Consider the following 27,000-nt stretch of genomic DNA (forward strand, 5'->3'; position numbering starts at 1 on the left):
CATTTGCTGCTCAGTGATTGCAGTATTCTAGTCTGCATCTCCCCAAGGTAATACATAAAACCTGGTCTGTTAGTGGACCCTAAGGACAGGGTTGATGACCACTGATCTAGTGAACAGCTACATTATGTCTATATATCTGTCCCACTATATGGCCCTTTTCTTAGTTTTGAAGTTGGGAATTTACTATATTATATAAAAAAAATTAAAAAAACACTCCACGGTGCTAATGCAATCCAAACAATACTGAAAATGCGTGACAGCAGTCAAATCGGATTTTCATTAAGTTTGGCTAAAGCCATTCATCCCATCTTCTCTCCAATTTTCCCAGAAGCGAATATGCACCCAAATGTCCTTTATGCAGGAAGCACTTGGCTACCACCATGATAGTAGTAGCCAGGCAATTATTCAAGCTTCAGCCTGGACCAAAGCAGAAGGGGTGAACTGTTAATTCTGCTTAATGTTTTTTTAATATATAGAGAGAAGGAGAAGACCAAACAGCAGCCCCTTCACTTTCAATAGCAAGCTGTAACCAGCAACACCTGAATGTGTAAAAAAAAAAAAAAAAAAAAAAAATGAATCATAACCTGAATAGGTGGATGTTTTCCCCTTTATACATTCAGAAATTTAAATTCACCAATGACTGGATTGTACATTTAAATAGAGGCTGAAGAAGTCACTGCAGAATCAATGTAGGGTAAAAACGGAAAAAGACGCTACCCTGACCACTATAAAGAAGCACATTTTCCTTCCGTTGAGCACAGCTGGTGATTATCACTGTACATTTTTCTTCTGTCAGTAAAAACAACATATGGCTGATTGAACTAAATCAATTAAATGATTTTAAAGCACAAAGGCATTGTCCAAGATGTAATGTCTAAAATAGGGGCTTTGATGTACCTTTTGGGAATGATAAGTCACCCTTCTGCCCACATTCATTGAGAGCTCTGTTAGAAAAGACAACTGCATACAAGAGCTGCTCTGCACACTAGGTAACATAGCCAGTTATCTTCAGCACAAGAATAAATATCAACTTTCCCAGCAAGTTCTGCGGAGCAGACTGTGTCTTATCTGAAGGGCAGATATCTGGATAGAAAGTCCTCTTCAGTATTTGTTTATCCCAAATATCCTGACGCCATGGAACTGTGGAAGTTTTGGAAGGAGGACGCTGATCAATGACAAAGTGTTGATAAGGAAATGGACTACATCATATTTGGTATAAAAACTTGCAAGGAGATATCTGAAAGAAAACAGAGGAGGTGAATGGGTCATTTATAATGTATGTCCGAGGTCACAAATGAATTCTGGGTAAAAGGATTTTTTCTTAGGAGAATGGAAGCTGCTTATACACTAAAGCCGACCATAGATGAAGCGATTTTTCTTTATTGTTTGAATCTCAAAAGTCGAGCCGTCTGTGGCCAGCTTAACGGATTTCTTTTGTTCAGCCTGTGGCCTGAGTAAAAACGAACCCAACAGATTTCTCCATCCACACAAACAGCATGGGAGGACAAATTGACACGTTTTTAAAAAAACAAAAGTAGAAACAATGATCTGTCATCTCTCCTAGTTGGTTCCATCCCCATACAGTTAGAACAGTGAGGGAACACAGTTAACTCCCTTGATCGCCCTAGTGTTAACCCCCTTCCCTGTCAGTGACAATTACACAGTAAATCGGTGCATATTTATAGCACTGATAGCTCTATAATTGTCAATGGTCCCAAGAATGTGTCAAGTGTCCGATCTGTCACAATACCGCATATTAAAAAAAAAAAAAAACATCCAGCCTGTGCCATCCATGGTGTGCCCCCTGTGCCAACCATCCAGCCTGTGATATTCATGGTGTGCCCCCATCCAGCCTGTGTGTATGCGACACAGCTTGTTGCTGTCCCCTCCACGCTACCAGCCTGTGTGTCCGCCGTGAGCCCTCGCCATGTCCCGCAGCTGCTGTCATCTAGATGGAATTCATGTCTTCCTGTATGTAGCCGATCGATCGCTGCGAGGGGTTAATCCGAGCCAGCTGTATTCGTCGTGAGCAGCTCTGCTTCTTTTGCCTGAAACCGGCGCATGTGCAGTAGCGGCAAGGGGTACCGTCTTTCACAGGATACTGATCTTCATGCTACAGTTGTAACCTTACTGCACTGTCCCTTCCTAGTGAGCTGCTGCCCATCACATCAAGCCAAGTACACACGGGCTGAATGTCAGGCAACATCGGCCGGCCGGTGTATGGCAGTAGGTCTGAAAGAAGCCGGCTGTTTGGCTGGCTTCTGTCAGATGAGCATGCTGGAAAATCAGCAGCCGAAAGACTGGCTCTTAACTTTTTTTAGCTGGCTCCCAGATTCCAAGCAAATTTGGCAAGCCCTGCATTACAGCAACTACAGTTCGAAAAACGTGTAGGGGTGCCCAATCCCTAGGACAACTCCTGCTGTCAGAAGCCAAGCTCCATCTATCTTGAACCTCCAAACATGTTGACTGCTACCGAGACTCCCATAAACAAGCATACAAGAGGCTACTGGAGTCCATCTCTACCACATGTGGGGAGCGAGATCCAGGAGAGGCAAAGGGATTTAGACTGTAAAGCTCTAATGAGCAGGGCCCTCCGATTACTCCTGTATTGTAACTGTACAGTCTGCCCTCATGTTGTAAAGCACTGCACAAACTGTTGGCGCTATATAAATCCTATAAGAACCAATCTCATGTAGCTGTCCTGAAAGACGCTTTGGGAAAAATTGTTAGCAGCTATAAATTTTATGTCGGAAGAGGCTACGTCTAAATGTCCTTTTTGGCCTACTAACAATTTTTCCTATTTCCTACGGACTCTACAATGCAATAAACAGCACAAAAAAATAATTACTTACAAAACAATTGGGGTTATGGTGAGGAACTTGCGAGAGGATGTAAATTGGATTCCATAATCCATTTGCTCCCAGTGAGTGAGAAGTCGTGCTTTACCCTGGTCAGGGGTTTCAAATGGAGTCCCCTTCACCGTGTGCAGAAATAGGTACATGACCTGATAGAAAAATGCATAAGAAAAAGACAATAACAACAATAACAAAATGTGGACATGAGCAGGCATAACAAACTGATTATAGTTTTACTAACAAAATACAAATTCCCTTAGAACCCAGCAGAAGGGACCCAACAGAAAACTGTTTTTATTGGTTTATACATTGCTAGGAAGGGGACCCCAGCAGGAAGGATATTTCTCTACTAAATACCAAAACAACACTCCGAAGCACCAAGTCCTGTACAGACTTTGTTTTAATATTCAATATAGTTTTCCCCAAAATTTTAATTAAAACCCGACATGTTCGAACTGTCCCCTTCTCGATCTAGAATTTATTTTTTATTTTTTTAAGATAAACGTATATATTATATATATATATATATATATATATATATATATATATATATATATATATATATATATATATATATATATACACACATACACACACACACACATACATACACACATATACACACACACACACACACACACACACACACACACACGGTTTACCCTAAATGTACTTGTATATATTAAAAATGATAAAGTATGTTTAAAAGTAATAACTTACAAAATTGTGAATGACATTAGTCAGGGTCCAGACAACAGGAACACTGAAGAAGGGAAAGCTCAGGAGGATTATGTGAAGAAAACCCACTAGAATAATGTAAGCCAGCCATATTCCTCGACTGTTCAACACCCGTGTGTTGGGGTTCACTTCACTGTGAGCCACCCCAACATTCATTCTGAAAGACAAAGGGTTATTTTAAAGTTTGTTAAATTTCCTTACAAGCACATATAAAAGCAGAAGTCAGTCCAATATGTAGTGGTAGGAGTTAAAGCGGATGTGCCACGGGAAAAACATATTAAAAGCCAGCAGATACAAATACTGCAGCTGCTGACTTTTAATATAAGGACACTTACCTGTCCTGGAGTCCAGCGCCGATCGCAGCAGATGACGAGCCGATCGCTCGTCACCCTGCTGCTCCCCCCTCCATCCTCGGTGAGGGAACCAGGAAGTGAAGCGCTCCGGCTTCACTGCCCGGTTCCCTACGGCGCATGCGCGAGTCGCGCTGCGCCCGCCGATTGGCTCCCGCTGTGTGCTGGGAGCCGAGTGTTCCCAGCATACAACGGGGGACGGACAAGAAGGAAGGAAAAAACCCGTCCTTTGCCCGTATCGTAGGGCCGGAAGTGGGTGCAGATACCTGTCTGTAGACAGGTATCTGCACCCCCCTCCCCCCTGAAAGGTGTCAAATGTGACACCGGAGGGGGGGAGGGTTCCGATCAGCGGGACTCCACTTTAGAGTGGAGATCCGCTTTAAAAAATGAATGCCCACAGAGTCCAATAGGACAGTTTGATACAGTGTAATAAATACTGTTGCTGCTTACTGTTTCCAAGGGGAAATGTTTTTCTGATGTGAACACTGTACATCATAAATATATTGTTTGCTTTTCTGTTCCATGCCATCCTGATTTACATTTTGGATTATACTTGATCTTTCATTTGACAAAATATGTTCTCAAGCACCTTTTCCCTGGACATCTTGGACTGACAGTATTATCAAAATTGTATAAAGGAGAGCTCTCCTTGTAGTGGGAAATTTGGTGGGCGAGGTATGACAGACCGCCTATCACCCAGCCTAGGAGCCTCTGTCAAGATACAGCTTCCTCCACTCGGATATCAGGTATTATAGCTGAGCACTGCACCCAAGCTTAGGTGCAAACTAGAACTGACTTTTTTTTGTAAAAAACACAGAATATATACACCACACAAAATCAGGTAGGAGCTTGATCACATTATACTAAACAATGCAAACTGTAAACAGTAATATCAGTACATCTAATGAAGAGATAACAAACATCCCACAATAGTTTGGTAATGGAGGTGAAGTTGACACAATACTAGCAGACAGACAGAAACAAACAATAGGTGACTCAATTAACAATGGAGACTCACACTTATGAGGCACACAATGGGGAATTATACAATGAGATGAGAGAGAGACGCCTTAATAAACAGATTACACCAGGGCTCGACAAACCCCGGGCAGGTCACAATTGCGACTAGAATTAGCGAACCTGGCACAACCTGTCTCTGTGCACAAACCCCCCCCCCCCCCCCCCCCCCCCCGTGATCGCGACGGCCGGTAGTTGAGGCCACGGCTTTGCAGCCTTCTGCAGGCCTATGATTCTTTCTGGAATCTGGTTCCCTCTTGTGGTGGCCGTTGGTATTACAAGACAACCAGCAATGCTAATGGAGCTTCCCTGACTGTTTTCATTGCCCAATCAGCTCCTTCTCTTAGAACCCCCAAACATTATATATATTTTTTTATTCTAACACCCTAGAGAATAAAATGGCGGTCATTGCAATACTTTGTCACACCGTATTTGCGCAGCAGTTTTTACAAGTGCACTTTTTTGGGAAAAAAATACACTTTTTTAAAAATTAAGTAAAGTTAGACCAATTTTTTTTTATATTGTGAAAGATAATGTTACGCCGAGTAAATTGATACCCAACATATCACGCTTCAAAATTGCGTCCGCTCAAGGAATGGCGACAAACTTTTAGCCTTTAAAATCTCCATAGGCTAGGTTTAAAAAAATTCTACAGGTTGCATGTTTTGAGTTACAGAGGAGATCTAGGGCTAGAATTATTGCTCTCGCTCTACCAATCACGGCAATACCTCACATGTCTGGTTTGAACACCGCTTTCATATGCAGGCACTACTCACGAATGCGTGCGCTTCTGCACGCGAGCTCGGCGGGACAGGGTGCGTTTCTGGCTCCTAACTTTTTTAGCAGGCTCCTAGGATTCCAAGCAAATTTGTCAAGCCCTGGATTACACATAACAGCATGAAACACCAGCATCAGATTATTTGAGCTGATTAATATCTATTCTGAGTCTATGAATCGGGGGGGGGGGGGGGGGGGGGGGATTAGCAAGAAGTCATTGTTGGCAAAAAACACTCCAAGGGTCCCCCAGGCACACACCTCCCAAAAGAATATAAGTCCTCGTAGTCCATTGACACTTCCTGCAGCTCAGTAGCCATTTATCGGTACAGAGAGCTCTACTAAGTGTCTGCAGGAGCCTGACATTGCACCCACGATCCACTGATTATAGGTGCCATACCCAGCATGCGCGTGAGAAAAAAAAAAAAATTGTGAATGCACTTTTTTTGTTGCAAAAAAAAAACCCCCATTAGAGACTTACTGGTAACGGTATTTCCAGGACAGCTACTTGAGAGATGATTGGATCCGCCCTCTACAGGAAACACAAACCAGATACAATTTAAAAGGCCCCTCCCTTTCCCTTTCCTATGACCCTCAGTTGTTTAAAAGGTCAAGTAAACCTCCACCAAAAGTGCACTCGGAAAAAAATAGAAACATATAAAAAAGCACCACCACCAGGTAAACAAGGTCGACCAGTGAAAAGTAGAATAGGTTGGGAATATAGACGCTGTCCTGGAAGGTCCATGGAAATACCGTTACCAGTAAGTCCAACTGGGGGTTTTCCCCCCCTCACCTTCCAGGACAGCTACTTGAGAGGATAAGCAAGATACTATACCTTAGGGAGGGACAACAGCCTGAAGCACTTTCCTACCAAAGGAGAGGTCCTGGCTGGAAAGCATCTGAACTCTATAATGTTTGACAAATGCATGAGAGGAGGACCAGACGGCAGCTTTAGAAATTTCTTCCCATGATGCCCCCGCTCTCTGCCCATGATGTGGCCATGAATCTTGTTGAATGAGCCCTAATTCTAGAAGGAGGGATGCGACCTGAAGCTTTGTATGCTTCACAAATAGCTTCCATAATCCACCTAGCAATAGAGCTTTTAGACCCCTTCTTGGGGCCACTGAATAACACCAACAGCTGGGAGGAACTCCTAAAACCACTGGATTTCTCTAGGTGAAGAAGCAGACATCACTTTACGTAAGGCCAGATTTACACTTGTGCGGTGCGAATTTCAGCTCTCTTATCTCTGCAGAGAGATAAGAGAGCTGTTCAGCAGATCATCTCCGTTTTAGCTCCGAATTTGGAGACCTGGGAGAGGGGAGGGGGAGGGGGGAATTGTATTAAGGTGAATGAGAGAAATCCTGAAGAGAAATGAACACATCTGCGAATTAGATGCGTGCCCATAGAAGATAATGGGCCTGAATTCGCACCTGAGCCGCACCGCAATGCCTAGAAAACGCACAATTTTTTTCGGCAGTGCGAATGCATCGCACATATGTGAACCAGCCTCATTGAAATCAATGTATTTTATAATGTTATGCGAACTGGATGCGGTTTTAACCGCAACCAATTCGCATAGGTGTGAACCCAGCCTAAATCCTTCCTCCTCCGCATTCTTGGGAGAGGAACAGAAACTAGGCAAGACTACCTCCTGAGACCTATGAAAGTTTGGGCAAATAGAAAGGATCAGGCCTAATCACTACCATGTCCTCTAGAATCCTCAGGAAGGGGTCTTTACAGGAAAGAGACTGCAGATCAGAAATCCTTCCTAACGCAAAAGGAAGGATATCTTTATGGGAAACCTCATGCAAAGGCTCAAAAGGAGCCCTTGTTAGAGCATCTAACACTAACGGAGAAGGGGTCTAGCCGAGGCTAAAGGCTCTTGAGCTATGGAACTAGATGAGGAAGGTCCCAGTCCTGCTACTCTATCATTAAAGGACCAGAAGGGGGCCACAACCTCCTTCATAGAAGACATTAACTCTTTTAACCACTTAAGGACCGCCTAACGCCGATATACATCGGCAGAATGGCACGGCTGGGCACAATCACGTACCTGTACGTCCTCTAAGTGCCCAGCCGCGGGTCGCGGGCACGCGGGACCCGTTTGCCGTCGGAGTCTTGCGATCGGTCACAGGAGCTGAAGAACAGGGAGAGGTGTGTGTGAACACACTTTCCCCATTCTTCACAGTGGCAGTGTCACTGTTCGTCTGTTCCCTGATATAGGGAAAGACGATCAGTAACATCACAAGTCCAGCCCCGCCCCCCTACAGTTAGAAACACACATGATGTCACACTTAACCCCTACAGAGCACCCTAGTGGTTAACTCCTAAACTGCAATTGTAATTTTCACAGTAATCAATGCATTTTTATAGCACCATTTGCTGTGAAAATTACAATGGTTCCAAAAATGTGTCAAAATTGTCTGATGTGTCCGCCATAATGTCACAGTCATGCCATTAGTAGTAAAAAAAAAAAAAAAAAAAAAAAATATTAATAAAAATCCTATAAAACTATCCCCTATTTTGTAAACGCTTTACTTTTGTTTATAGCACAAAAAATAAAAAACCGCAGAAGGTGATCAAAAACCACCAAAAGAAAGCTCTATTTGTGGGAAAAAAAGGACGCCAATTTTATTTGGGAGCCACGTCGCACGACCGCGCAATTGTCAGTTTAAGCGACGCAGTGCCGAATCGCAAAACTTGGCCTGGTCTTTTAGTGGTTAAAGAGGCAGTCTCTGAACTAGCTCTGGATGGAATACAATCCTCACAAATTAGGTTTTTAGAACTATCAGAGAGCCTGGCCCTACAGTTCCCACATTTCTTCTTCACTGGTTTGGCCTAGAAAAAAGCAGAAACAGGAACCATAAACAAAAAACGGTCCATACAAAAAAGGTCCCTTGCTGTAGAACTACAGACAAGAGCTTACCTTGGGGGCAGTTTTGGGACCAAGGAGGCTGGTTCAATCCTAAAGGATTCTCAATCCTCAGACCTGTCCTCAAGCTCCATCGGGCGAGCGAAGATCGGTCGGAATAATAGGCTGCCGTTGTCCTGCTAGAAATGTGCCTGTCTGGCGTTCAGCGAACTGTTTCCCTAGGCAGTGTGTCACGTGACTTCCAGTACCATCTTCACCGGAAATCCTCCGACCCCATCTTGGTACACCTCGGCGAAGCACGAGGAGGACAAGGTTCCACACAGCAGAGCTGGGGAAAACTGAAGGAAGTTGCCACCATTTCCTCAGCCAGGTAAGCAAGTACCTCCGAATAGGGAACCCTTCTGGACAGAACTCCTCTTGGGAGTACATGACTAAAAAACTCCCAGGACTTGGCCACACCTATTCCTGGATGACATCAGAGAAGGGGGGGGTCCACCAACCACAGTTACCAGACCCAAGAAAAACAAAAAACATGTTGGTGCTCCTGGAGGGTCTGGAAACACAAAACAACTGATGGTCAGAGGAAATGAGGGGCCTTTTAAATTGTATCTGATTTGTGTTTCCTTTAGAGGGCGGAGCCAATCATCTCAAGTAGCTGTCCTGGAAGGTGAGGGGGGGGGGGGTAAACATTTGCTTTGATTATCCTGTACAGATTATTCTGTCATTGTTCTCCTCTACCTGGGGAGAGACTAGTACTGCACTAGAAAACATGGAGATGACCCACCATGCTCTGAACAGGATCTCCCAAGGAAAAAGGATAATGTGCATTTATTTTTTTATTTTTTAAGTGAACGTCTCCTTTAACCACTTCTATACCAGGCAGTTATGCACCTTCCCGCCCAGGCCAATTTTCAGCTTTCAGCACTGTCGCACTTTGAATGACAATTGCGCGGTCATGCTACATTGTACCCAAATGAAATTTTTATCATTTTGTACCCACAAATAGAGCTTTCTTTTGGTGGTATTTGATCATCTCTGCGATGTTTATTTTTTTCTGTTAATTTTTTGGTAAATAAGTAAGTTTTCTTCTTCAATTATGGGCACTGATATGGCGGCACTGGTGGGCACCGATGAGGTGGCACTGGTGGGCACCGATAGGCGGCACTGATACGCTGCACTGATGGGCACTCATAGGCGGCACTGATGGGCACTCATATGCGCACTCATGGGTGGCACTGATGGGCACTGGGCATAGATGGGCACTAAGAGGTGGCACTGATGGACACTGGGTGGCACAGTCAGTGCTCATGTTGCCAGTCAGTGCCCATTTGTGGGCACTGATTGGCATCGATTGCATTGAAAAACTTTTTTTGTCCTTTATTTATATATATATTTGTGCTCTATTGAGCACTGGGGGGCACTCCCTGGTGGTCCAGTGTGGGGATCTGAGGGGGGGCTGCGCTGATAAACAATGTTTGTCAGCGCGAAACCCTCCCCTGTCAGGAGCGCCGCCGATTAGCTCTCCTCGTGTCTGTCAGACGCGAGTGAGGAAGAGCCGGTCAACGGCTCTTCCTGTTTACATCGTGATCAGCCGTGATTGGACACGGCTGATCACGTGGTAAAGAGCCTCCGCCGGAGGCTCTTTACCGAGATCGGAGATGCAGGGTGTCAGACTGACACCCGGCATCACCGATCGCCGCACACCCACAGGGGCACGCGCCGGCATGAAATCCTGCAGGACGTCAATAGACGTCCAGTCAGGATATCACAACCACTTCCCGGACGTCAATCTCCTATTGACCGGGCGGGAAGTGGTTAAATCAGGGGGTCTCAAACTGGTGCCCCCCCAGCTGTTGCGAAACTACAAGTCCCATGAGGCATTGCAAGGATGACAGTTACAAGCATGACTCCCACAGGCAGAGGCATGACGGGACTTGTAGTTTAGCAACAGTTGGAGGGCTACCAGTTTGAGACCCGTGCTTTAAATGGCTAAAAATTGGACAATGAAGAAGAAGAAAAAAAAAAAAAAAAAAAAAAATCAGCAAACTGATGAGCTCATCCTATTGTCACCCTGCTCTCTTCTCCAGTCAGCATATCCTTTGTCACTACATCTGCCCCTCCCGTCTGAGTACTGCTGTACAGAGGGTGACACATGAATATGTTTAGTATCGTGATTTATTAATGAATACAGAGCGGACTCGGTGTGTACATGTCCCTGGAGTTTAGGACTTCCAAGAAGGAGGCCCCATGATGGAGGCCCGACGCCTTCTCTGCAGTGGAGACATATTGGGTAGACAGACACAGGAGCGCATACATTTTGTACTCTGGAGTATCTTATGCAGTATGACAGCAGACACCACACTCTCCAATCCCTACAACATCACCCAGCCCACCCCATCACCATTTACCTGTAGCTAGGGCCTCCGCCTGTCACTGGTCTCCAGGAAACGCCGCCACTTCCGCTACCGCAAGTCCAGGGCGGAGAGCAAGTGACGACATTCCGCACGTAACATGGCGCCCAGCCCTATTATCGCTATCCCAATGAGGTCTCTGAACCTAACAAAGATGGCGACGACGGTGTGACGTATTTATCCTGCGCACAACTCTGATTCGCTCTCCCCACACGCTTCCTCCTCCCCTTCTCTCTGTTTGGCTCATGCTCACTACCTTCCAACGTGGCCAGCCAATGAGAAGCGCTTCCGGGTCAGGTGACCGTACCACAGAGAAGTAAGTTGTGTAGCGGTACTACAGCGGATCCCTAGTTTTAGTCAAGCGGCTCGTAGAGTTTTAAGAGGGGAGTTGCGACGGCGGAATTTCCTGCGGCTTCGGGAAACTGAAAAGCGGTGGAAACTCCCGCGCTTTGTTGTGGAAGTGACGTCACGCGTGCGACGGTCCAATCTCTGGGAGTGTGGCTACAGAGGCGTGTAAGAAACATGGCGGAAACTGTAGATATTCTCAAGCTGAAGGTATGACCGAAATAATAGAAAACCGTTGTGTGGTTTGATATATGAGAAGGGCTTCTGTGTGTGGGAGTGAGGGCTGCTCAGTACTGAACACACTCGTGTTGTAGAAGAATGTGGTGTGTATGTGGGAGCACACTGTCCTCCTAGTACTGGCACTTTCTACCTTCCTCTGGCCTAGAGACGTTGGCTGCCAAGTCCCAGCACATGCAATGTATAGATGAACAGCTGGTCAGAGTTGGGCATACTCTGGTGCTGAGGGGTGAATATTAGAATAGGTGGATTCCAAAGAATCGGTCCCCTCCAGGGTATACTATAGGCCTAGTGTAGACCTTTTAAAGCTCCGTTCACTAAAGTAGTTCACTTGCAATCCTGTTCGCACGTTGTTTGCTTCAAAAATTAAACCACACATCACTTTAGTGGTGCTTCAAAGCCTCCATAGAAGTCTCGCTTACAGAACCTACAACTTTTGAGAGGCTTTTATTCAGCGTTAGGCCTCATGTACGCTGCTGCTGGTTAACGGTTAGGCGTTTTTTTTTTCCAGCTTCCCCTCTGTTATCTTATAAGTACATGTACACAGGGTCGTTTAACATTGTTTTTCTAGGCAGTTGAGTTTAGAAGCATTTTCTGTAAAGCATAAAAATGCGTTCAGGACCGATGTTTAGAGGCATTTGGAACACCAAATGCCTGTAACGGCTTGTAAACGTGACAACTGCCGTTCAGCTGCGCTTCGTTTACAGGCGTTTTTAATGGAGATAAATATTTTTACTATTTGAAGGGGGGAAAAAAAGCCTCTAAACGCAAACACTGCATGTAAACGCAGCAAAATTGAAGTTTTTAAATGTCGTTTACTATCTGTCAAGTTAAATCGTTCAGGAGAGGTTGTAAAACGTCCTGTGTACATTAAGCCTTTAGGCTCCATTCACACCTAGGCGACAAAACGCTCGATACGCCGGAGGGGCGAATTTGTATTGATGTCTATGAGATGGTTCACATCGAAACGCCATACGCCTGAAAAAAAGTCCCGGACCCTTTTTTTCAGGCGGCATTGGCGTTCGGCCATAGACATCAATGCAATGTCTTGTTAAAAAAAAAAAAAAATCGCGGCAAAATACGCCGCGTACGCGGCGTTACAGTGTGAATGCGGGCTGAGAGTCACTTTTGTTTTGGAGGTATTGCAGGTATGAGACCCCTTTCACACTGAGCTGCCCATAGCGTTGGCGGTAAAACTCAGCTATTTTTACAGCCGATGTTATGGGGTGTATTTGCAGCCCATTTCGGGCGCTAGTGGGGCGGTTTTACCCCCGCTAGCGGCCGAGAAAGGGTTAAAACTGCCCGCAATGCTCTGCTGATTGCGGGCGGTGTAGCCGTGCTGTCCCATTGATTTCAATGGGCAGCATCGGTGGAGGAGCGGTATACACAACACTCCAAAGATGCCGAAGTTATGGGCGAGTTTGCGGACCATTTCGGCCACTAGCGGTTTTAACCCCCGCTAGTGACCAAAAAAGGGTTAATAACGCCGCGGTGTCCCATTGTTTTCAATGGGAAGGAGCGGTGGAGGTGCAGTAAACACACTGCTCCAAAGATGCTGCTAGCAGGACTTTTGGAGCGGTCCAGCCAGCGCATCGCCTCAGTGTGAAAGCACTCGGGCTTTTACACTGAGACTGCAGGGCAGGAGTTTTTCAGGCGGTCTTTATGTGCTATTTTTAGCGCTAAACCCCCTGAAAAACTCAGTGTGAAAGGGGTCTAAGGGCGGATTGCAGGTTCTATTTTTAGCGCTATAGCACCTGCAATACGCCCTCAGTGTGAAAGGGGTCTAAGAGATACACATACACCAGGCATCTGCCAAGCTTCTTTTAAGAGGAAGTAAGCCCTGATGGGTCTTGCTTCCTCTTTTGTTCCCTGCAAAGTAAAAGCATAATGGGCTAGTATGCATCACAAAGTATGTATCACTAACGTTTTCACTCATACTAGCCCATTATGTGCCACTTGCCTGCAAACGAAGCCTGGGATGTCCCCGCTGGTGGCCGTGTCCATCTTCACCCCTTTTCCTTCTGGGGCCGTGGAATCCCATGCATGCGCAGATGACGTCGGCGCAAGCGTATATGGCATATATCCCCTAAACCGTGCAGGTTTTGGAGATATTTCCGGTACTATAAGGCTCACCTGTAGGTAAAAGTGGTATGTTAGGGTTTACAACCACTTTAACCCTTTCGCTGCCAGAGCCGTTTTTGCTTTTATTTAGTATTTTTTGCACAAGTTTAAAAAAATAATTTTAGCCCTGAAGATTGCACGAAACTCCCAAACGTATATTTTTTGAGAGCAGACACCCCAGCGAATAAAATACTTGCAGTTCTAATTTTTTCATGTCACTCGAGTAAATAGATGATTAACATTCCAGACTTCAGTACCCTATATTTTCTAAAGGCGACGCTGCAAAAGCCCCCCATAGGTATCAGTTTGGAGTTACGGAGGAGGTCTTGTGTTAGAATTGTATCTTTCTCTCTGGCATGTGCAGCAATATGTTACGTGTATCGCAAATGTTTTCATGCATAGGCATCCCCGACGTATGCATTTACGTTTTTGTACGTGTGTGTATATTTGTGGGTGAGGGAATTTACTTTTTTTCTCATCCCCTAGGGAACCTTTTGTCCCCTAGGGGATGATTTTTAGGTGATCGGTTCTCTGTAATGAGACAGGCAGGGTCTAGACGACCCTGCCTTTCTCCTCTGGGCTCCACTGCATGTTTTACAATGGAAAATCGCACTGCAAAACATTACTTCTCAGCTATACTAGAGGCTGAACCAGAAGTGACCTCGTCGCTTTCTGGGTCACAAAAAGAAGGGGAGCTGAGTGGACGTGTGTGCACTCTTTTTCTTCCCTTCCAGCCACCAGCACCTGCCATGTAGCTCCTGGGCCCGCAGATGGGCAAGCTGAGCCTGGAAAATGTTGCGGCGGGGGGCAAGCGCCGGTACCGGGGGCGTGTGTAAGCAATCGGGTGGCAGTGCAGCCACCTGAATGCTTTCACCTGACAGGCAGGAGTCTGCCTGTTTGTTTGTCTCACACACACACACACACAATGTTAGTGGCTGCAGCAACCGGATTGTGTGCGAAACCCCCCGCTGTCAGTTCTGTGCAACGTATGGATCTCGCAGAAAAAGTTTTAAAGTAGGGATTGACTGAATGACAATCGGCGTCCGATATTAGCATTTTCTGAAAAAATCGATCTCAAACTAGACCAATATTGCTTCAAGGGGTTTTACCAGGGTGATACCTGCAGCTGCAGGAATCCCGCCGGTACTGTTCTTTAGAGCGGACGGTCGGTTTTATTGTAATAACAAGCGATGTGGCTCAGCAGCCGCTCGGCTGTTATTACAAACAGCGGGAGGGGATATCAACCCCTCCTCAGGGGCGCTCCCCCGGGCTCTCCCATCCCGCCAGGAGGCCCGAACAACAAACCGGCATGTCCGCTGGCTGGCCAAAGACCCAAACAAAGCCGATGCTTCGTTCGGGTCTCGGATCTAGTAATCCAGAAGCAATGTCATGCCTATTTCTTTCATGTGTCATGATTTCTTTATTGTACATCCCAAGACACAGGGTATCTTCATATCCATTTGGTAGGGAGGGGGAAGCACATACCCGCTCCCACTTCTGACTCTGTTCACTGTGGCGAATTAAGCCAAAAGCTCTCCCCCTTCTTCCCTTTGCAGCCTTCCGAGACACGTTTTTCCCGCAAAAAATAAATTTTTTGATCACTTTTATTCCTATTACAAGAAATGTAAACATCCCTTGTAATAGGAATATGGCATAAGACCCCACATCTCACCTCTAGGCTGGAAAGCCTGAAATAAAAAAAATGATTCTGGCTTCGATTGTAGCAGTGAGTTGGTAGAAGCACCAGAGGGTAGGACGTCCTCCCCTCTCGCCTCCCGTAAGAATAATCAAGCGGCGGAACAGCCGCTATGATTGTTCTTATGGTGTAGGGAATCGCTGGCTGAAAAAGCTGATTTCTGAATGATGCCTGTAGCTGCACCCATCATTCAGATATCCCCCCCACAAAGTCAAGGACGTCATATGACGGCTGGCTGCGGGAAGTGGTATTGCACAGTATGGGCAGGGATAGCTGCGCATGGAGGGATGGCTGGCAGGATCTGTGACTGCAATTGTCACAGATCCAGCCCACAGTGCTGTGGCCTCCGCTCTCTCCCCCCTCTCCTCTCAGACTGTACCGATCGGTACAGAGAGAGGAACCAGCATCAACACATGACGCCGGTTTGTTTATAAGTGATCGCTCCGTGGTAAACGGCCGCTATCAGCGGCGATTTACTGTGATCTCCTCTCCACTCGGCTGTCGCGTCGCAAATGCACAGTCCCGCCTCCGCCAGATAGACAGAACACTGCTCCAATGCTGGTGGTGGAGGCGGGACTGTGCGTGTGTGACGTGAGAGCCGAGAGGAGATGACGGCTCGGTGATTTCCGGCGGGCGCTCGTCTCCCTCCTTCCCCTCCGAGGTATGCTATCGGCGTATATCGCACACCCACGATTTTCACCTGATTTTATGGGGAAAAAAGTGCGCGGTATACGCAGATAAATACGGTACTTTTTCTTCATATATTTTTTCACTGGTTGGTTTATATAAATAGTTTTTCACTTCCCCCTGTTTCTTACACTGATTTGGAAGGTAATATGGTTTAGGATTGCGCAATTCTTTTGAAAAAAAAAAAGGGAGCACACACTAAGATTGGCGCCAATAGCTGCTCCCTTGCTCCACTTGCCCATGTGTTCCAGAAGTTTGTGTGTGTTCCTTTTTGAAAAGGAATTTCCAGGCTTTTCTTTCCACTATTTTTGTAATGCTCCTCATTGGCCTGCTGTAGAGCTACAGAAACGGCCTGTTTTGATGCTATATATACCAAATTTCCTTGCAGTCCCTGAGATGTGGCTATCATTGCATGCACTTTCTAGTTCAGTAGAACAGAGGTCCCCACTTGTGGCCACAGACAGGGGGGTGGGCGGCAGGCAAATTATGACCGCAGTTGCCACAATAACACCAGGCAAAGTGCCCGACTTCCCATGACAGCGGTCAGTACCCGCCTAGTTCACCGCAGCATAACAGATGCTCTCGTTATCTATGCAGGAACTCCCCCAGGTTACAGGCTGCACCTCAATGATTTTAGCTCGCTAATTTATATTTCACTAATCTCTATGCTCCTATAAACTCATTACCGAATATAAAAACATTCACTGTAGGAGTTGGCATGTGTACATATATGCACATTTCACTGATGTAGAGAGATATGTAGTCAGTGAATGGGTACAAATACTCGGCAAGGCAGAGAAGGGACCACCGACGATGGATGCACCATAGGAGACTCTGTGTGACGTCATTGCTCTGAGGCATTCACAGGCATTAAACTCTCTATCCTCTCCCCTGCATCTGCCACTGGCTGACACCAGGGAATCGCATGACCTGTAGCGAGCTAAAAATAGGTAAGTATATACCTCTTACACAGGTTAGTGTTAGGAGGGGGGAGGGAGCATTTTTAGAACTAAGTTAGGGTTACGTGAAATTCTACCTTAATAAACTGCACTAGAAAACATTAGACATTGATATGTGACTGTACTTTTAAAATATGGTTGAATATAATGCTGAGTTTTTTTTATTTTTGTTTTTTTATTTCTGCAGCTGGCAGAGCTCAAACAGGAATGCGTGGCCAGAGGTTTGGACGTGAAAGGGAATAAGAGTGACCTGATCAGCAGGCTTCAAGCATATCTAGAAGAACACGGTTGGAAAAGCTCAATTTCTGTTAATTTATATTAATGTTAAAAATGTTATCTAAAATGACTTGATTGCAAATGTTTTGTATTTAAAGTGAACTTCCCAAAATAAAATGGGGCTACTTGGACTGTTGTAGTTAAATTGCATCATTTTTCAGGCCTGATTTTATATAACCATTTTAAGACCGTGCCTATCCTGTGTCTCCGTGTGCCCCCGCCGCGCGGCCTTCTGCAGGCCTATGCTTCTTTCTGTGATCTGGTGCCATATTGTGGTGGCCGTTGGCATGACAAGTAAACCAGAAATTCTAATGGAGATTCCCCAGTGTTTTCACTGCCATCTCCTTCTTCCCTCCAATTACAGCCCCCAAACATTATATATATATTTTTTATATATATTTTTTATTCTAACACCATAGAGAATAAAATGGCGGTCGTTGCAATACTTTCTGTCACACCGTATTTGCGCAGCGGTCTTACAAGGGCTCTTTTTTTGGGAAAAAATACATTTTTTTTTATTAAAAAATAAGACAACAGTAAAGTTAGCCCAATTTTCTTTTATATCGTGAAAGATAATGTTACGCCGAGTAAATTGATACCCAACATGTCACGCTTCAAAATTGCGTCTGCTCGTGGAATGGCGACAAACGTTTACCCTTTAAAATCTCCATAGGCGACGTTTAAAAAAAATTCTACAGGTTGCATGTTTTGAGTTAAAGGAGGTCTAGGGCTAGAATTATTGCTCTCGCTCTACCAATCGCGGCGATACCTCATGTGTGGTTTGAACACTGTTTACATATGCGGGCGCTACTCATGTATGCGTTCGCTTCTGCGCGCAAGCTCGGCGGGACAGGGCGTGTTTTCTGGCTCCTAACTTTTTTAGCTGGCTCCTAGATTCCAAGCAAATTTGTCAAACCCTATTATATCTATGCAAAATCAGCATGGCACTTATTGGAACAGTGCCATTGCTGGCAATAGGCTACGATTTGACCTGTCAAATCGCATGACAAATCGCTCCAGTGTGAACGAGGGCTTAAAGGGGCTGTAAAGCTACATGTTTTTTTTCACCTTAATGCATCCTATGCATTAAGGTGAAAAAACACCTTGCAGTGTCCAGCCCCCCATTTTACTTACCTGATCCCCGAATTTTTGGGGGCGCATCCCTGCCGTCCTTCTCTCCTTGAAGTCCTAGGATTGATTGAATAGATTGATAGCAGCGCCATTGGCTCCCGCTGCTGTCAATCAAATCCAATGATGCCGTCTATGGACACCCTCGGGAGAGAGCTTCCCAGAGGGGGTTATCTATTGAAAAGTGCTTAATTTAGACACTTTGAGACGTTTTGTTATTCATTGTATTAAAGTGGTAGTAAACTTCATAAAAAAAATAGGCACCGGGCAGTTTAAAGTGATTGTAAAACAACCCATTCAGTTTAAAATATAAATGAAAGGGAAAAACATTTTGTATGTGTATAAATACCTTTTTTTTCCCTTTTTTATAAGTGATCATCTATCCTCTGTTCTCAGCTGCATAAGAGCTGGGGAAGGAGAAGCAACAGTACACTAAGCTTCCCAGTGACAGGCTGTGCAGGAGGGGTATATCAGAACAAGTCTGATCATTGGAGGAGCGCAGGCTGAGTTCCCAGCATAGCTAGAGAACTGACCCCAGTGTGTTCTGCTTAGTGTGGTCATTTTGCAATAGGAAAGCAGGAACACCAGGGATTTCACATAAAGGAAGCAATACAAAGGCAACCAGATACTTTCTCATACAAGTACATGGTACAACAGACACATATCAGGAATATGGAATGTTGGGGTAACAAATGCTTTAAGTCATAATGTGCTAGTATCGCATACTAGCACATTATGACAGACTTGCCTGAAACGGAAGCCCTCCAGCGGTGCGCTGTCACCACTGAAGGTGCTTCCATTTTCACCTGGTCTTCCTTCCGGATTTGAAGGCTTCAACGATATGACGGCACTCGCACATGCGCGCGTGAGTCACTGTTTACCGAACGGCACGGGGATATGCGGTTCCATCAAAGCGCGCACACCACCGACTGCATCTAAAGTAAATATCTCCTAAATGTGCACGTTTAGGAGATATTTACTGTACCTATAGGTAAGCCTAGAATAAGGCTTGCCTATAGGTAAAAATCTTAAAAGGGAGCTTACTCCCACTTTAGAAAAATAAAATATTACTGTGGTCATTGGATGTTCAGGGAAAAGTTTAATTTGGGCTTGTTCAGTAAGACATTGATGATGTGTTGAAGGTTAACTAAACTAAAGCAAAACAAGCTAAGGACATGTTCAGCAAGTACAGAAAATACCTGTTGGTCTTGCCAGAAATGCAGTGTCCTTATCACTTCCTGTGAGCTGCACCCTTCTTGGCCATCTTCTGAAAATGATCAATTGCCCTGCCTCCCATGTAATGGAGATGAAGAAATAAAAACTTGTTTTATAGTCCATATTAGGATCACAGCTTAAAGTAACAGCCATGGCTCCCTCCATAGACACAGTGGAGGAGTGATGTAGCCACCCTGGGACAAAGTGTAATATTTACAGGATTACCAAGGTGAAAATTTAAAAGAAGATTGATAACAGAAAAGAATGCAGCCGTGACACCAACCTGCAATATTTTTCTTTTTTTTGGTGGGGGGGTTTAGGTATACTTAAAGTGCAGTACTACCTGTAGTAAACAATCAAATTATTTTAAGCTGATCCCGACTACAGTAAACTAAAAACTAGTTGCTTAGAAATTCTGCCTTTTGCACATCAGCATTGCTGTTTGCATTTCATTACAGAGTAAGCTCAATAGCATGCTTTGATATTTGGTAGCATACAGGTGCATCATAAAAAATGTGAATATCAAAAAATGTAATTCAATTAAAAAAATGAAACTCCTCTACTTTTTATATAGATTCATTACACAGAGTGTGATATATTTCAAGTGTTTCTTTCTTTTAATATAGATGATTGTGGCTTACAGCTAGTGAAAACCGAATATGCAGTATCTCAGAAAATCACAATATTACGTAAGACCAATAATAAAAGATTTTTAATACAGGAATGTTGGCTTTCTGAAAAGTATATCATGTACAGTATAATATGCACTCATTACTTGGTCGGGGCTCCTTTTGCATGAATTGCTGCATGAATGTGGCGTGGCATGGAGGCGATCAGCCTGTGGCACTGCTGAGGTGTTATGGAAGCCCAGGTTTCTTTGATAGCGACCTTCAGCTCATCTGCATTGTTGGGTCTGGTGTCTCATCTTCTTGACCAATACCCCACAGATTCTCTATGGGGTTAAGTAAGGTGAGTTTGCTGGCCAATCAAGCACAGTGATGCCATAATTAAACTAGGTATTGGTACTTTTGGCATTGTGGGGAGGTGCCAAGTCCTGCTGGAAAATGAAATCTGCATTTCCATAAAGCTGGTCATCCGAGGGAAGCATGAAGTGCTCCAAAATTTCCTGGTAGAGGGATGTGCTGACTTTGAACTTGATAAAACACAATGGACCAACACCAGCAGATGACACGGCTTCTCAAATCATCACTGACTGGAAACTTCACACTGGACCTCATGCAACTTGGATTCTGTCCCTTTCCACTCTTCCTCCAGTCTCTGGGGCCTTGATTTCCAAATGAAATGCAAAATTGACTTGTATCCGAAAAGAGGACTTTGGACCACTGAGCAACAGTCCAGTGCTTTTTCACCTTAGCCCAGGTATGATGCTTCTGACGTTGTCTCTGGTTCAGGAGTGGCTTGACACAAGGAGTGTGACAGTTGTAGCCCATGTCCTGGATTCTGTATGTGGTGGCTCTTGAAGCACTGACACCAGCCGTAGTAAACTCCTTGTGCATCTCCCCCAAGTTCTTGAATGGTCTTTGGTTCACGATCTTCTCAAGACTGCGGTTATCACTGTTGCTTGTGCACCTTTTCCTTCCACTCAACTTTCCATCAATGTGCTTGGATACAGCACACTGTGAACAGCCAGCTTATTTAGCAATGACCTTTTTGTGACTTGCCCTTCTTGTGGTGGAGGGTGTCAATGACTGTCTTCTGGACAACTGTCAAGTCAGCAGTTTCCCCCATAATTGTGTGACCTACTGAACCAGACTGAGACCATTTAAAAGTTTTGAGTTAATTGGCTGATTAGAGTGTGACACCATGAGTCTACAATATTGAACTTTTTCACAATATTAAAATTTTCTGAGATACTGAAACTTGGGGTTTCACTAGCTGTAAGCCATAATTGTCAAAATTAAAAGAGAAATACTTGTAATATATCACTCTGTGTGTAATGAATCTATATAAAATAGAAGTTCCAGTTTTTTTAATTATATAAATTTGGAGCATTAAATATACAGACCATTAAACAAAAATACATATGCTAACTAAACCGGGTGGACAGTACAGTTGGGGTTAATTGCTGAAATAAATAAAAAAAAATTGATATTCAATTTTTTGGCGATGCACCTGTATATGAATGATTTTGTATCACGTGTTTTAGCCTTCTTTGATCACAGAAGCTACTTTTTCTTTCTATTGATTTGAAAATCTATGTGTATAATGAGATGTTCTGCTCATGCAGGGGAAACCAGCAGGCATCCTTCAATGCTCCCACCCTGCAGATGTTTACACTTGTCCTCCCATTGCTACCTTGCCAATCATTGCCATTCATTTACATGACTTGGAGCTCACATAGGGTTGAGGACTATCCCTGCTTTCATAGCATAGAATTAGGGTTGTCCCGATACCACTTTTTTAAGACCGAGTACAAGTGCCGATACTTTTTCTCAAGTACTCGCCGATACCGAATACCGATACTTTTTTTTTTTCTTAATGTGATGTGACAGTGGGGTTTTTTATTTTTATTTTTTACAGTGGCTTTTTTTTTTTTTTATTTTTTTTTTAGAGGGGGGGAGGGGGTAGTGGATTGTCAGTGTGTTTTTAAATTTTTTATTACTATTTACATTTTTTTATTATTTTATTAATTTATTGCATTTTTTTTTTTTTAAATCAGCCCTGTTGGGGGGGGGGGGGGGTTTTGGTGAGATATCAGGGGTCTTAACAGACCTCTGACATCTCCCCTTTGAGACAGAGAAAGGTACTAGGGAAACGGATTCCTCAGTTCTTTTCTCAGCAGTCTCAGCTGCGCTGAAAATGAATGCAGAGAAGACAGCGTCTTCTCTTCATTCATAAACTGAAACATTGTAATCACAGTTTACGATGTTTCAGTTCTGTGAATGGACAGAGTCATCGCTGACTCTGTCCATTCGGAACAGTAAGGAGCCGGGTTTACCGGCTCCTACCACCGCTCTCCATCCTGACCGTTCTGGGGGGCCACGGGGGAGAGAAGGAAACAGCGGGGGCCACGGGGGAGAGAAGGAAACAGCGGGGGCCACGGGGGAGAGAAGGAAACAGCGGGGGCCACGGGGGAGAGAAGGAAACAGCGGGGGCCACGGGGGAGAGAAGGAAACAGCGGGGGCCACGGGGGAGAGAAGGAAACAGCGGGGGCCACGGGGGAGAGAAGGAAACAGCGGGGGCCACGGGGGAGAGAAGGAAACAGCGGGGGCCACGAGGGAGAGAAGGAAACAGCGGGGGCCACGGGGGAGAGAAGGAAACAGCGGGGGCCACGGGGGAGAGAAGGAAACAGCGGGGGCCACGGGGGAGAGAAGGAAACAGCGGGGGCCACGGCGGAGAGAAGGAAACAGCGGGGGCCACGGGGGAGAGAAGGAAACAGCGGGGGCCACGGGGGAGAGAAGGAAACAGCGGGGGCCACGGGGGAGAGAAGGAAACAGCGGGGGCCACGGGGGAGAGAAGGAAACAGCGGGGGCCACGGGGGAGAGAAGGAAACAGCGGGGGCCACGGGGGAGAGAAGGAAACAGCGGGGGCCACGGGGGAGAGAAGGAAACAGCGGGGGCCACGGGGGAGAGAAGGAAACAGCGGGGGCCACGGGGGAGAGAAGGAAACAGCGGGGGCCACGGGGGAGAGAAGGAAACAGCGGGGGCCACGGGGGAGAGAAGGAAACAGCGGGGGCCACGGGGGAGTGAAGGAAACCGCGGGGGACACGGAGGAGAGAAGGAACCGGGGGAGAGAAGGAAACATCGGGGGACACGGAGGAGAGAAGGAAACATTGGGGGGGCACGGGGGAGAGGAGGAAACATTGGGGGACACGGAGGAGAGAAGGAAACAGCGGGGGACACGGAGGAGAGAAGGAAACAGCGGCGGGGGCACGGGGAAGAGGAGGAAACAGCGGCGGGGGCACGGGGAAGAGGAGGAAACAGCGGCGGGGGACACGGAGGGAGAAGGAAACAGCAGGGGACACGGAGGACAAGGAAACCACCGCGGGGGGGGATAGAGACTGCAGAAAAAGGGATAGAGACTGCAGAAAAAGGGAGGGGGGCTGGAGGAGGACACAGGACAAGTATCGGATGAAGCATCGGGAGCATTTGCCAGAGTACAAGTACTCGGGCAAATGCTTGGTATCGGTCCCGATACTAGTATCGGGACAACCCTACATAGAATGACTCTCTCCAGAACTGTCACATGGGAGGAAGGGGAGTGACTGGAAATATGAAATGTTGATTTGATATTCAGTGCCGTTTTGGAACATAGGAAAGTTACACGTAAGCTGCTTCAGGGGCCTGCATTAATATGAACATGTCACTTTGCCCTGCAGTAACAAAGCATTTGTATATTAGTATATTTTTACATTTTTAAAGTTGGTGCGCCTGATTTATGACAAACTTAAAAAAATAACTTTTTTAATTTTTTTGCAAAAGACAAAAAACAAAACAAACCCAGTGGTGAATAAATACCAAATGCCACCAAAAAAAAGCTCTGTGTGAAAAAAAATGATTAAACATTTAATTTGGGTACAGCGTTTTCAGTTGTCATTCAGAGTGTGACAGTTGAAGCTAATTGGCCTGGCAGGAAGGGGGGTGTAAGTGCCCGGTATTGAAATTATAATAGAGACTTTTTTAATTTTTTTTTAATTTTGGACAGTGGAGATGGATTAGAAAACCTATTGGGTTTTAATTGCTGTCTGTACGCCTGTTTGGGTAAATGAAAGTCCCAAATTTTTAGGTTGCCCCCAGAAAGAGAATGAAGGGGAAATCTTCCAATGGGGACATGATTTTGGGTGACCTGAATTTCCTCTCACTACGTGTTTTGGCTATGAGACAGGAAGTTAGGAGTTATAACCCCCCCCCCCCCCCTCCCCTCCTTTACTCCAAAAAATTTTTTTTGCCTATAGTTCTATTTTATCACTTAGAAATTGCTGGCTTACACTTAAAATGAACATAGTCTTAAAATGTAACGTTTCCTTGTTTACCCAACAGCTGAAGAAGATGCCAATGAAGAAGATGTTCTAGGTGATGAAACAGAGGTAATACCATTTTTAACCACCTGCAGTCTTTTTCTAGCAAAAACAAAATTACTGGGAACCTCCAAACATGATATATTTTCCAAAAGCAGAGGCCCTGGAGAATAGTATTGTGGTTGTTGCAATTTTTTATGTTGCACAATATTTGCAAAGGAATTTATGAAACCTTATACAAAATACATTTTAATGCACACAATTACAATATAGTACCTACTTTATCTTCTTTACATTTTGCACCAAGTAAATGGATACCAAATCAATGTATTGTGTCAATATTTAAAATTGTGCAAACCTGTAAAATGGCTGCAAACAATGTAGCAGAGGGATTAGAATGCTTGTCAGCTTTTATTGCGGTCTGTGCCCGTTAGGGAGATTCACCCTCTCTATTTGTCCTGTTTACCATTATCGCTGTAAGTAAAAGAAAATCCCAAATTTACGTTGTCCCCAGAAAAGTAATAGAAGGGAAATCTACCAAAGATGACACTTGTTCTGGTGGTCTGGGAGTCCCCAAAAAATTCCCTTAATTTGCAGAGAACACAGATTGTGTTTGATCAGATGTGTTATTAGCTATAATGGCAAGGGAAACACCGCCCTGAAACCAAAAGTGACACATTCCTTGTTAATTTTGGCTTCACTAGTTAGAGATCGGGGGAACAGATGTTCCTAAATCTCTTCTGTGGGCAGCTAACCCAACTCCTTACAGCCAAGTGGCGCTGGGGGAGTGAAGGGGGGACAAGGCTCCCAAGGGCTGTAAAAGTGAGCCACCCACCGCCACTAGGAACTGCATGTGAATCGCACAGGAACACTGGGTGATTCACATGCAGTGTGATTTCAGCCTATTCATTTTGAATAGGCTGAAATCTCACTGTGCCAAAAGTAGTGCATGCACTACTATTTGAAATGCATGGCAACCACATGGTACTTTTGTACCATGTACTGCATTTGCGACCAGTGTTTGGGGTGTCGTTAATATTGCACTGACCCCCACAGCAGATTGCAAGGCCAGTGTAATTCAAATACCGTGCAGGAAGCCATGTGGGAACGCAGGTTTCCCACACTGCATTTTAGTGTAAACGGGCCCTAAATATATTTTCATCAATGCAAACCGTGTAAGTACCTGAATAAGCCATTCGCATTCCCTGTATAGCAGAGTTCAGTTTGGAAGAGGGAGAAGCAATAAAGGAGCCTTTCAGCTGTGCTGCAGTGCTTTTGTGCTAACAAGGATTATGCTGGTAGAGAGGAGAGTGACATAAATTTGAGCTGATCAATGTGCTCCTTCTCCTTTCACTGTGCAGGTACAGACTGAGGGAGGGATAAGACCTGTAAATTTTACTTTATGAGAAGTAAAGAATTATTAATTTTTTTTTCCCTGAATCGGCGGATGCAGCATGGGTCCAATGCAACCAAGCAATTGAACACCAGCGATCGTTTGGTCTTCAGAGCTCTGTGAACAGAGAGCTGTAGACTGTCTGTCAGTCCCAGCTCTGCTCTTCCCTCTCCTTGCTCATTGGAGCACTAAGCTATGGAGAGGCGGAGCAGCCGTCTCGGGTTCTTAGCGGCTTGCGGAGTCGGATGTCAGTCTGAAATTGGTGACGTCAGCAGAGAGTGGACTTCTGCTCGCTTTCTGCTGAAAATGGGTCACAGGAGTGCAAAACAATCTGCACTGTATATTTTATGTACCTGACAGCGGGGGGGGGGGGGGGGGCTAGAGGTTCACACACAATCCGGTGTGTGAACAGCCACCGGAATTGTTTGTAAAACTGACAGGCAGACTCTTGTGCAACCTCATCTGTTTTATTTTACCAAAAATATGGGTTGGTTGTTTTGATTTTTTTTTTTTCTAGAACTTACTTTAAATGTGTATGTTACTGAAATTTTGCATTTCCTAGAGCCTTTGTGGTAATTTCGTCAGACTTAAAAAATTGGAACTACCACTATTTTATTCTCTAGGGTGTCTGCTTTTAGAAAATATATAATGTTTGGGGGTTGTGTGTAATCTTCAGGCCTAAAATGAGTTTTTAAATATGTGTGCAAAAAACGCTTCTGGCAGCGAAAAGGTTAAAATACTGAAATCCTAATAAATTTATTTGTAAAGCTGAATGTATTGTAGCAGTTTCACAGTGTCCAAAAACTTTTGTTTAGAGATTTTATTATTTTCTATATTTTCAGGAAGAAGAGCAAAAACCTGCAGATGTTCCCGAGAAGAAAGAGGAAGAGGAGGAGGAAGAGGAAGAGGAGGAGGAGCCTTCTGGCAAAGCAGGAGAAATGTAAG

General features: G+C 45.0%; 2 protein-coding genes across 4 annotated transcripts in view; one reads left to right on the forward strand and one right to left on the reverse strand.

Annotated features, from left to right (window-relative positions):
- Nucleotides 1-588: 588 nt before the first annotated feature.
- Nucleotides 589-11,163, reverse strand: ORMDL2 (ORMDL sphingolipid biosynthesis regulator 2). Its single transcript, XM_040341067.1, has 4 exons — nucleotides 11,018-11,163; nucleotides 3,576-3,750; nucleotides 2,853-3,004; nucleotides 589-1,237 (listed from the first exon to the last, which is right to left on the reverse strand). Exons 2-4 carry the CDS (start codon nucleotides 3,747-3,749, stop codon nucleotides 1,102-1,104), a joined length of 462 nt encoding a protein of 153 aa, XP_040197001.1. The 5' UTR covers nucleotide 3,750; nucleotides 11,018-11,163; the 3' UTR covers nucleotides 589-1,101.
- Nucleotides 11,164-11,342: 179 nt separating this feature from the next.
- Nucleotides 11,343-27,000, forward strand: part of LOC120929518 (SAP domain containing ribonucleoprotein) — a 91,114-nt gene continuing 75,456 nt past the window's right edge. For 2 of the 3 annotated variants that reach the window (XM_040341063.1, XM_040341065.1), the window contains exons 1-5: nucleotides 11,343-11,575; nucleotides 17,253-17,352; nucleotides 20,311-20,373; nucleotides 24,685-24,731; nucleotides 26,898-26,995. In XM_040341063.1, the coding sequence (XP_040196997.1) occupies nucleotides 11,543-11,575; nucleotides 17,253-17,352; nucleotides 20,311-20,373; nucleotides 24,685-24,731; nucleotides 26,898-26,995 (341 nt within the window). In that variant the 5' untranslated portion in view covers nucleotides 11,343-11,542. The remainder of the gene's footprint in view (nucleotides 11,576-17,252; nucleotides 17,353-20,310; nucleotides 20,374-24,684; nucleotides 24,732-26,897; nucleotides 26,996-27,000) is intronic. The other variant, XM_040341064.1, reaches the window with a different exon arrangement.

This window comes from Rana temporaria, chromosome 2, assembly GCF_905171775.1.
Source record: "Rana temporaria chromosome 2, aRanTem1.1, whole genome shotgun sequence".
Taxonomy (NCBI): Eukaryota; Metazoa; Chordata; class Amphibia; order Anura; family Ranidae; genus Rana; species Rana temporaria.

Bases quoted from the DNA above. Each gene is read 5' to 3' on its own strand.
- ORMDL2 (XM_040341067.1), bottom strand. From the start codon at position 3,749: ATGAATGTTGGGGTGGCTCACAGTGAAGTGAACCCCAACACACGGGTG. The intron at 3,005-3,575 runs GTAAGTTATTAC...TTTTTCTATCAG, and splicing joins CTAATGTCATTCACAATTTT to GTCATGTACCTATTTCTGCA. The intron at 1,238-2,852 runs GTAAGTAATTAT...GTTTTCTTTCAG, and splicing joins ACCATAACCCCAATTGTTTT to ATATCTCCTTGCAAGTTTTT.